The 11,522-nt window shown below is 33.0% G+C and overlaps 1 protein-coding gene across 1 annotated transcript; it reads right to left on the minus strand.

The window, feature by feature from the left end:
• Positions 1–1,741: 1,741 nt before the first annotated feature.
• LOC132552787 (retinol dehydrogenase 14-like) lies at positions 1,742–11,351 on the minus strand. The gene is made up of 7 exons (XM_060216980.1): positions 11,252–11,351; positions 9,886–10,023; positions 8,907–9,146; positions 7,959–8,048; positions 7,169–7,354; positions 5,664–5,773; positions 1,742–4,722 (listed from the first exon to the last, which is right to left on the minus strand). Exons 2-7 carry the CDS (start codon positions 10,019–10,021, stop codon positions 4,528–4,530), a joined length of 957 nt encoding a protein of 318 aa, XP_060072963.1. The 5' UTR covers positions 10,022–10,023; positions 11,252–11,351; the 3' UTR covers positions 1,742–4,527.
• Positions 11,352–11,522: the final 171 nt, after the last annotated feature.

Raw genomic sequence — 11,522 nt, forward strand, 5'->3', positions numbered from 1 at the left:
TGTCAATGTTGTCTTTCTTCTCCATGTAATCCTATATTTCAATGTTGTCTTTCTTCTCCATGTAACCCTATATGTCAATGTTGTCTTTCTTCTCCATGTAACCCTATATGTCAATGTTGTCTTTCTTCTCCATGTAATCCTATATGTTAATGTTGTCTTTCTTCTAAAGGTAATCCTATTCATCAATGTTGTCTTTCTTCTCCGTGTAATCCTATATGTCAATGTTGTCTTTCTTCTAAAGGTAATCCTATATGTCATTGTAGCCTTTCTCCTAAAGGTAATCCTATACATCAATGTTGCCTTTCTTCTAAAGGTAATCCTATACACCAACATTGTCTTCCTTCTAAAGGTAATCCTATACATCAATGTTGCCTTTCTTCTAAAGGGCCTCCTATACATCAATGTTGCCTTTCTTCTAAAGGGCCTCCTATTGTCTTCCTTCTAAAGGTAATCCTATACATCAATGTTGTCTTTCTTCTAAAGGTAATCCTATACATCAATGTTGTCTTTCTTCTAAAGGTAATCCTATACATCAATGTTGTCGTTCTTCTCCATGTAATCCTATATGTCAATGTTGTCTTTCTTCTCCATGTAATCCTATATGTCAATGTTGTCTTTCTTCTCCATGTAATCCTATATGTCAATGTTGTCTTTCTTCTCCATGTAATCCTATATGTCAATGTTGTCTTTCTTCTCCATGTAATCCTATATGTTAATGTTGTCTTTCTTCTCCATGTAATCCTATATGTCAATGTTGTCTTTCTTCTCCATGTAATCCTATATGTCAATGTTGTCTTTCTTCTCCATGTAATCCTATATGTCAATGTTGTCTTTCTTCTCCATGTAATCCTATATGTCAATGTTGTCTTTCTTCTAAAGGTAATCCTATATGTCAATGTTGTCTTTCTTCTCCATGTAATCCTATATGTCAATGTTGTCTTTCTTCTCCATGTAATCCTATATGTCAATGTTGTCTTTCTTCTCCGTGTAATCTTATATGTCAATGTTGTCTTTCTTCTCTATGTAATCCTATATGTCAATGTTGTCTTTCTTCTCCATGTAACCCTATATGTCAATGTTGTCTTTCTTCTCCATGTAATCCTATATGTCAATGTTGTCTTTCTTCTCCATGTAACCCTATATGTCAATGTTGTTTTTCTTCTCCGTGTAATCCTATACATCAATGTTGTCGTTCTTCTAAAGGTAATCCTATACATCAATGTTGCCTTTCTTCTAAAGGGCCTCCTATACATCAATGTTGTCTTTCTTCTAAAGGTAATCCTATACATCAATGTTGTCTTTCTTCTAAAGGTAATCATATACATCAATGTTGTCTTCTCCGTGTAATCCTATACATCAATGTTGTCGTTCTTCTAAAGGTAATCCTATACATCAATGTTGTCTTTCTTCTCCGTGTAATCCTATACATCAATGTTGTCTTTCTTCTAAAGGTAATCCTATACATCAAAGTTTTTTTTCTTTTAAAGGTCCTCCTATACATAAATGATGTCTTTTTTGTAAAGGTCCTAAATTTCATTGATGTTGTTTTCAATCTAAAGGTTTCGCTTTGTATCTCCGAATACTTGTCTTACTCAACAATAAACTGGTAGCAATGCTGAATTATCATCTTGTACATTACACATATATAACACTTCATGGCAAATTTTGCTTCAGATTGTTTGCTACAAATGGTAACTGTTTCATGTTTTTTTGTAATGGAAATAGCAAAAAAAAAACTGAATGTATATATTCTTTTTTAATGTCAATATTTTCAAGTCATCATGTTGATATGAAATTAATTCCATATATCATAACAAGTATATCAGGTCATAGCAAAACCACAGAATTCAGCATCATTGTAAACTGTTCCAGCTTCTATACACGAACAATGGCTTTTTTTATATTAAAACACATTAGCAGCAACACACATTCCATATTGTATGTCCTTCGCAATTTAATTTTATCATAAAACAATTTTTGTTATAATTTTTTATGTAACCAAATTGTGTATAAGCATCGCTAAACACCAGTGAAGTTAAGGATTCAGTTTAATGCCGTAATAAAAATTTGTGAAAACATGTACAGATGTTTCGTATTTAAAAATCAAAATTTAATATTTTGTAAGTATTTTGATTTGCTTATTCAGCGTTGTGGCTTACTCTTTTTCTAATTGATTTTTTGTGCTGGTGTGCACCTTGTGATACATCTGTTCCAGCAGTGTTTATATGAGGAGTTGATATAAATTTTTAACAAGGTACACAAGTATAACATACTGGTAATTTATATCACAATAATCACTTACAGCACTACTTGTGAAGCATTAGACCTAGTTAGCTGTACATGACATCTATTAAATGCCACAACCAACCTGAGCAATAAAACTTCACACAAAAAAATAAAAACAAATTATTTCTTATGACTCTCTCTCAGAATAAATAAACATTTAAAATCTATGAATTGGTGTAAAGACAGACTTAGTAGAAAAGTACCATAGACTTACTTAGTAGTACAGTACCACAGACTGACTTAGCAGTAAAGTACCACAGACTTACTTAATAGTACAGTACCACACACTTACTGAGCAGTAAAGTACCACAGACTGACTTACTAGTATAGTACTACAGACTTACTTAGTAGTACAGTACCACAGTCTTACTTAGTAGTACAGTACCACACACTTACTTAGTAGTACAGTACCACAGACTGGCTTTAGTAGTATAGAACCACAGACTGACTAAGTAGTACAGTACAACAGACTTACTTAGAAGTACAGTACCACAGTCTTACTTAGAAGTACAGTACCACACACTTACTTAGTAGTACAGTACCACAGACTGGCTTAGTAGTACAGTACCATAGACTTACTTAGTAGTAAAATACCACAGACTTACTTAGTATTAAAATACCACAGACTTACTGAGCAGTAAAGTACCACAGACTTACTTAGTAGTACAGTACCACACACTTACTTAGAAGTACAGTACCACACACTTACTTAGTAGTACAGTACCACAGACTGACTTAGTAGTACAGTACCATAGACTTACTTAGTAGTAAAATACCACACACTTACTTAGTAGTACAGTACCACAGACTGACTTAGTAGTACAGTACCACAGACTTACTTAGTAGTACAGTACCACAGACTGACTTACTAGTATAGTACCACAAATTTACTAATGTAGATTTAAGAACATGGTAGTATCAGTATACACATTATATCAAAATGGAATTCAATATCCTTTTTTTGTGTAAATCCTTTAATGTATTTTCCTGATGTATTGCTCACTATTTTAAGTTCCTAACTATACCAGGATTACTCTCATTGAGTAATTATTAGACAGGTTCAATGGTTAAGTCACAATTAATATCTTAAGTCTTTTTCGTACGAAAAAAACAGAAAGAAAACATCACTCCGCAACCAAAACTGTATCACAGAAAACAAAAGTAGAAATACTAACAAGCTGTACACATCAAAACCTTTCAGACAATTAATTTGATTAAAAATGTCATGTAAATATAGGTAATAAATTAATCATACAATACAAACTGTACTAGCATTATCAAACAAGAATCAATCCTAGATTAGTCAAGTTCTCAAACAAAACTTAATCCTAGATTAGTCAAATTATCAAACAAGACTAAATCCTACATTAGTCAGATTATCAAGGAAGACAATCCTCCATTAGTCAAAATATCAAACAAGACAAAATCCAAAATAAGTCAAATTATCAAAAAAGGCTTAATCCTGGATAAATCAGATTATTAAACAAGACTTAATCCTAGATTATTCAATACAAACAACCCAAACAAAACGCAAGCACACATTAGGATAAAATCAATTCTAAAGTCATAACCAAACAAATTTCAAAAGAAGGTTTATTTCGTTGACATACCCATCAATATTATTTTTCATTTTTTTTCACCTGTCCATAGGCTATCATTTTGTTCCTGTAACAACAAAGGAACTGTATATATCATGTATGATTTAAGATGAAATGAACCCGTCTTCACATCAATGGAAAGTAACACAAGTCCTGACTGTTTTGTTGACAAAGTGCAGAACTAAGCCTTTCTTGTATGAAACTCTGACTACATACATTGCTATCCATTAATGACTGCTACTTCAGGTAGATGACTATAACTAATCTACATGCAGTTTGATTCAAAGTCATTTCAATAATTTTCCAAAACTAATATTGGTACATTTTTTTTTTAAAAAATCAAATCGTATCTGGCCTCTGACCAGTTATTATAAAAAAAAATTAATCTTATCACATAAAGTTGATCTTCTAAAGTTACAAGGTTTGTATATCTTAATATTCTAATGAAAAAAATGAAATGATGGCCTGCCTAGCAGGCTGAAACATATCAGCAGTCACATATTTTCACAAAAAGTGATGTGATTAGCTAACTAAAACTTAAGCCTAAACCTGCATTATGATCCTAGAGCCAGGACTTTGAATTGATTACATAATCTTGGGAATTACCTTCAACTATCATATATCATACCAAAATATGGTAATGTCATGATGATGTCATTCCAGTCATTTTTTCACTAACTTCCCAGAGTTTTTTAGCCAGTCCCTCATCGTAAGCTTTCTTATTAATGTACCACGTATGATCACGCACCTCACAGTCCATAAAATAGTGACCTGAAACACCCTTAGTTGCATCACACACTGCACAGTGGATGGTTGTTTGAGCTCCTTCATCTGGACTCTACAAAAAAGAACACTTTTTATTTTATCACTATTTAAATCTTGTACCATTTTGATATCTATTTTGACAAACTTCAATTTTCCTCAGTTGCCTTGTAGTTTTCAACTGTAATGCAGAAACTGGGAACAAGGCGCAATGAAGATTAATCTGATCTCAGTTTTTGTTTGTTTGTTTGTTCATCAAGCCGTGCAGTCATAAATGACCCCTCTCCTTACAGTTGTTTTCTAATCTTATCTACCTATGCCCCATTCACACCTATCCAGAAGTTCATTTATCCATTTCAAAAAATGTTTCACTTTTCAATGGCCAACAAAATAGCTCTTGTCAGGCCCATGTGTGCTGACTAAATCTGAATAGCCTAGCAGTGAATGGAGCACAGAAAGATGAAACTAGATAACAACTTTGAGCAGAAATAGATTCAGTTACTTTATAACTCACTAAAAAAGCAAAAACAGCTATCACCAAATTAGCCTACACTGGGCATGGTTTCAAATCCCTTCATTATATGTCCCAGTACAATTTTGTTAATTCTTTAAAACATTCCCCGAACATGATATTCAGAATATGTCATCACTTCATTCCAACTTCAAGGAAAGAAGAATGTATATGTAATATCTTAAATAAATAATTTAAAAATTTTAAATAATAAATCACCTTATCTAAATTAGGTAAACAAATGCTTTACAGTGATTCTATGACAGTCGTCCTGAAGTAATTCATGTTGATAGAAATACACTCATTTGGTTATGTCTGGATCATAACAAATTTATTGTACTGCTAAGTTAAATTCAGATTTGTTTTCCTTAAAATGTTGAAACGAAACATGAAATCATGTGATGTACTTTGGCAATATATCTCAGGAGAAAGTGGATGACCATATTAAAATCAAAATTCTTTCAGTCTTATATGGATCCTCTTTACTATAAACTAACTTGTATTACCTTAAAATAAAGCAACCCAATGAAGTAGCATATGAGTTTAAATGGCTGAGGCACATTGCGGAGAAGTTCAGTACGTATAGTTCCCGGATGTAGACAGTTTATAACAACATCTGAAAATAAGATAAATTGACATATGTATTTATGAAACTTTTCAGTTGACTTCTCAAAGCACCAGTGATATGTAATGATACAATGATCCAACATACATTCATCTGAGAATCACTGGTTAAGGAATTACTGGTTCCAGGAATCAAACCTGGACAACTAGGTGAAAGGCAGTGTTACCACTGCTCCACCCGACTACCCATGTTAATCATTATGATAAATTTTGATAAATTTTGATAAATTCGATAATTCTTTCCTGTTCACAGATTTTATAAGTTGGTTGAATTTAAGCATACTGGGTCTATTACAATGATATATCTTAATGAAACATAAAATCTACTAAGGAAGTAATTTGCAGCTCACATCTGATTGTAAAGGTAGTTCCTGCCAACATGTTTTTGAGCACAAGTACTGAGGCACCCATATTAACCACTGATTAGACCATAATTTAACATCATATACATAATGTTCATGACTTAATAAAATTTTATCTACAATTTTAACCCAGTCACCATATGTACCCTCTAACTATACCAAAATACTCTATGATACACTAGCTAGTATTAAAGCCTTTAGTACATGAATGACAAATCTCTTATTTTTTAGGATTGAATTCTCATTCTAAAACTCATCTTCAAAAAACAAGAAAGTATTTAATTGAGAAGGAAATTATGTTTTGAACGAAAGATTTTGATTAAACTAACGCAAGATACATTGAACACATGGAATATACATGAGAATGTGATTCTATCCTTAGACAAATATCTGAGTATGAGTATCTCGTATTACCAGCCAACAGTTTACCTCAGGACTAACTAGCAACCGCCCATGCTGCATGTATTTACCCTGATAAGAGACTTTGCAAACAAGTAAAAATTCAGAAACTACCCAAGTACATTAATTGTATATAAAATACTAAGGTACCTATCATTTCTTAGATAATTGTCCATTTCAGAGCTGTGATGCATTTGAAAGCTTTATATATATAATACTAACCATTTCTGAGATAATTAGCCATTTAAGAAATGTAATGCACCTGTCACTTTTGACCTCTGGAGTTTGTCAAAAGTGTTGCGTATTTCCATGCCTGTGATACACTTATGTACAAAACACATAGATAAACAAAATTTCAACTGCTTCCCAGGTAATAGGTCATTGGCTGTTTCAAATACCAACATAAAGGGCTATAACCTTGGTAAAAATTGACACAAGCATATATGAGGAAGACAGACATGCCAATTCCAGTAAACAAAATGCTGCCCCCGCTCCCCCATTCCCTCACTTTTACATCTCAAACTTGGTTGTAGGTAGTATAAAATGTCTATCTGTCTCAATATTATGCTATTATCATTCAAATGTAGTGAAAAAAATTTAATAAGAGGTCATGAAAAGGTAAATACCTGAATCTTCCAGTCTCCTACTCAATTCTTTTGTAAACAAGATATTTGCAAATTTTGTATCAAAATAAGGTTCCCCACTGTCAAACTTCCTTATCCAAGTCATATCATCAAAGTTAATCTTTCCAATAATATTGACAAGAGAGGATACCATCACAATGCGACTATGGCCCGTCTTCTTTAGCAGACCTAGAATTATAAATCAATGTTAATATTTACAGGCATTACAAAGATTGAAGCAATAATGAAAAGCTCTTAAATTTGGTGGGAGTATATTTTTGGGGTTGTCCTCATCGGATGCTCATGTATTTAATTTTGCACTTCCTTCAATCATTTTTAATACAGCAAAGTTAAATCTTCACGAATATTACCCAGCATACATTTTCAGGGCAAATAACTTCAGATATAGCAAATAACATCCCTATCAATTTGTTGGTATGACAGCTATTCCAATTTTACTGGAAACTTTGTCAACTACAGAAAATAAACAGAAAATAGTTCCATAATACCATCATATTTTTATCGTATTTTTGTGAGATATTCTCAATCTTTACAATTCCATTCACATATTGCTTACGGTTTTCTAGTTTATACAAAATGAATTCATCAAATAAGAAAAAAAATTAGACAAATGCAATATCTGATTCACACTAATTCTTACTGCAAATATACAACGGTCCCATTTCTACGGCCAAACTTGACATTTATGGAAGAGTAAACATCAATTTTGTTGGTAAGGCCAAATAGAGGATACACATTGAAAATGTTAATATAATCAAATAAATATACATACCCAAGAGTAAATTTGTCAGCAGGAACGGTCCCAAGTGATTTGTTGCAAGGGTATATTCCAGGGCCTCTGACGTAATCTGTCTTTTTGTACCTTAAAAACGTATCATATTGTCTGATTTGTATGACTTTGTTACTATGCTGATCATGATCCACTGTTTCATTTCTTTATTTCCATATATAAAATCATTGAGGCAAAATTGAGTACAACAAAGTAATTAATGTTAATTAATGTAATTAATTAAACAAAACAATGAAATGTCACATGACAGCTCACTTGTGAAAAGACAAATTTAAACAAAATCAAAAAGTTGAACAATCAATCAATCATCAGTGCTTTATAGCTTATTCGCAAGGAGGTATTTTAAGAAAGGAAATAGAAAACACATGGACACAAAATATCCACCACTATATCTTTCCAAACTTCAAATACACAAATTGCACAGTCCTTTCTGCATGGTTCATCATATAACATAATTTCATTTTACATCAATGCCCCTGATTGCAAGATTTAATCCCCAAAATATAGCTGGCAGTCAACAGAATGAAACACCATACAACATGAGGTCTGTGTCATTCACGGCTGGACGCTAGCCATGAGTCCAAAGTTGTTCCAGCAAACATAACACATGATATATGTTTACAATAATTACAGGCTTTCAATGAAAATGCTGAAGTATTGATCTGTATTTTACACCAACATACAAATAGATAATATGTATTAATATATTACAGTTGAACATCACTATTTTGAAGTTGGTGGGACCAATGGAAAAATTCAGTTCATCTGGATATTTGATTTACTTGAGATCGAATGTTTGGTGAAAAGTTTACCTGGGACAGATGAAATACTTCAAAATAAATGGAATTTTTGAGTCATACAAATTCAAGATAACGAGGGTCAACTGTATTTGCTTTTCTTATTCTCACCAAAACCACCTCGGTTACATACCTGCCACCGCTGCATTGTTTATAAGAATGTCAAGACGTGGCTCGTCCCTCAGGATGGTTGCTACAAACTCTCTCACACATTCCATATATCCAAGATCTAATTTCCTGACTACAACATTGGTGTTTCCAGTTTTCTCGATGATTTTTGCACATGCCTTTTCACCTCGTTCTATATTTCTACATGCCATGATGACCCGACATTTTCGACGAGCAAAGTCTTCTGCTGTTGCAAAACCTATACCTGCAGTCATATGTGGTTGTAAGTATTTATCTATCAACACCATCTATTTACAACAAAAACAGAAGTCATCTTGTTTAGACTGAGCGTTGCACTTACCAATAAATAAATAAAAATTCAACAAAGCAAAAAAGGATTGTAAATGGAAATAAGCATTAAACTACTTTATGACTTGTTCTTAGAAGTTCCTGCAGCGATCAGCTCAGCTTAAGTGTCACCAATCATTACATAAGCAAAATGAGAAAGAGTTATAAAATTCATCTACATCAAGTTTAACTTAAGCAGATAATCCCACCAATATTTTATCATTGGTAATGTGTTTATGCCCCTGAAACTACTATTTATCAGAGATATTATGGTTCTTCACAGTGCCTGATATTTTGATTGAAATCCCACAAGGAATCAAGCTGTTTAAGTGCAGACAATGATAACTGTTATCAGAGAACAATAACTTGCAAAATCTCAACCATCAAGTTACGAGGTCACCATCAAGTTACGAGGTCACCAGAAACAACCTCCAGGTCCAGTCCAATTATAGGCTACTACCATTATTTAACCACGCCAATAAAATAAAATGAGAGAAAATTGCAGCCTGTACATACAAACTGTAAATGATTAGCTTTCAACTTCAATACACACCTAACCACAGCGATACTTATACATTCACTAAGAAGACATAAAACTTCTGTTTTTATATACATTTTGTATATCAAAAGGTTTTTTTCTTGAAACATATACATACCAGAATTGGCACCAGTGATGATGGCAGTCTTTCCAGTGAGATCAGCTTTGCTGGTACACTTGCCCTTGATAATCTCCAAATAAATCTTCAAAACCAGTCCCAGACTCCCTACCACTGCCAGCAGCCACCACCACATACCTTATATTTGAGGAAATGACATTAATAAAATCATGCAAATTTTAGCTTTAATCCTTTAAGATAGAAAGTGTTGGGGAGGGGGATGAAAAAGTTATGTATGATTGTATGAATAAAAGCAACAACTCGTAGGTTTATATCAACAAACACCAAATAGACATTGTAACTATAAAAATTTGTTGTTTTGTCAACAAGTTGTATAACTGGATAGTCTTGACCTCGCTGAATCAACTAACTATATTATAAGTTTCAAATCCATCACAAGTCATTGAAGAATATTTCTATTGTATGCACATGATGGAAACTACCTCTCCTCTCTCTTGTCTGCCTCTCAGTCTCTCTCTCTTAAACATTCAAGCCTGTGAGATTTCTCTTGGGATGAGAAATGTGTGTTGATGTATGAAAATGAGTGGAGAACAATTCTCAAATCTTAAACTTTATTTGCTTCATTTTTCAAGATATTTAAGGTTATGACAACCTTTTAATTAACATCATGTAGTTTAAGTCCTTCTGTTATGATGATAAATGATGATGTATGGACAATGATTATGTTATGTCTGATGATAATGATGATGAGGAGTCATGATGATGTTAATGATGTTATAGGTAACATAACAACTGTTTGACATAAAATCAGTGAGTGTGAGAGGGTGTGAATGTTATTTTTGTCATTATGTATACCATATGAAATTTTCTGAAAATAAAAAAAAAATATATGTGCCAAAATCAATAACCCTATTGGAGTGTGAAATTATCCTAGTCATTATCTAATTGATAAAATGATGATGTTTTGGTTATATGTGACAGAGTATACATATTAAGGATCTTGATATTACATTCACAAAATTATGATATCATCTTCATTTACCAAATTAATAAAAAAAAAGTACTGATATTTATGCGGGTTGTTTCCCTTGCACTGTATATATAACTGTAAAACAGAACATCACCACGTCCAGCAGAAACACCCGATAAGTACTGATGTCACCCAAGCAACATATAATATTGCAATACAAGTTTGCTCTTACATTCGCCGCACATCTAGTCGATATCATCTTCTGTTGGGACCGACCGCGAGACGTATTGTCCTACACGTGCTTACATGTGGTAATGATTACATATACATATTAATATTTGCATAATGAAACCCAGAAGGCAAATTATGTTTGATCATGTTACCATCACTTCGATGGAATTCTCACACCAAACTTTATTTGAATCCAAAACTTACCGTATGCGCTATTGCCAAGAAATTCAGTCTTCACGACAGAGTTGGAAGTAGGCTTGTCTTATCAAGCTTTATGCAGATAAAAATACATTGTTTACATGTGGGCAAATGATCCGAGATCAGCCAAGTGTTTGGATATTCGATCATCCGGATGTACAAGACGCTTGTCTTGGGCCAAACAAACAACCAAACTAAGTGGAACAAGCGCCATATTTGAATCTTCAGTTTCATTTGCATTTCATCAACAGTGTTCGAAATTCCGACTGTAAATTGA

This window comes from Ylistrum balloti, unplaced genomic scaffold (genome assembly GCF_031769215.1).
Source record: "Ylistrum balloti isolate Yb309-2 unplaced genomic scaffold, AGI_CSIRO_Ybal_v1 Utg370280, whole genome shotgun sequence".
Classification (NCBI taxonomy): Eukaryota; Metazoa; Mollusca; class Bivalvia; order Pectinida; family Pectinidae; genus Ylistrum; species Ylistrum balloti.

What these genes read in the sequence shown, in the direction of transcription:
- LOC132552787 (XM_060216980.1), bottom strand. Translation starts at nt 10,021, where the DNA reads ATGTGGTGGTGGCTGCTGGCAGTGGTAGGGAGTCTGGGACTGGTTTTG. An exon ending in AAACAATGCAGCGGTGGCAG is followed by an intron (nt 8,049 to 8,906) that starts GTATGTAACCGA and finishes TACGTTTTTAAG; the next exon opens with GTACAAAAAGACAGATTACG. An exon ending in TAGGAGACTGGAAGATTCAG is followed by an intron (nt 5,774 to 7,168) that starts GTATTTACCTTT and finishes TCTTATTTTCAG; the next exon opens with ATGTTGTTATAAACTGTCTA.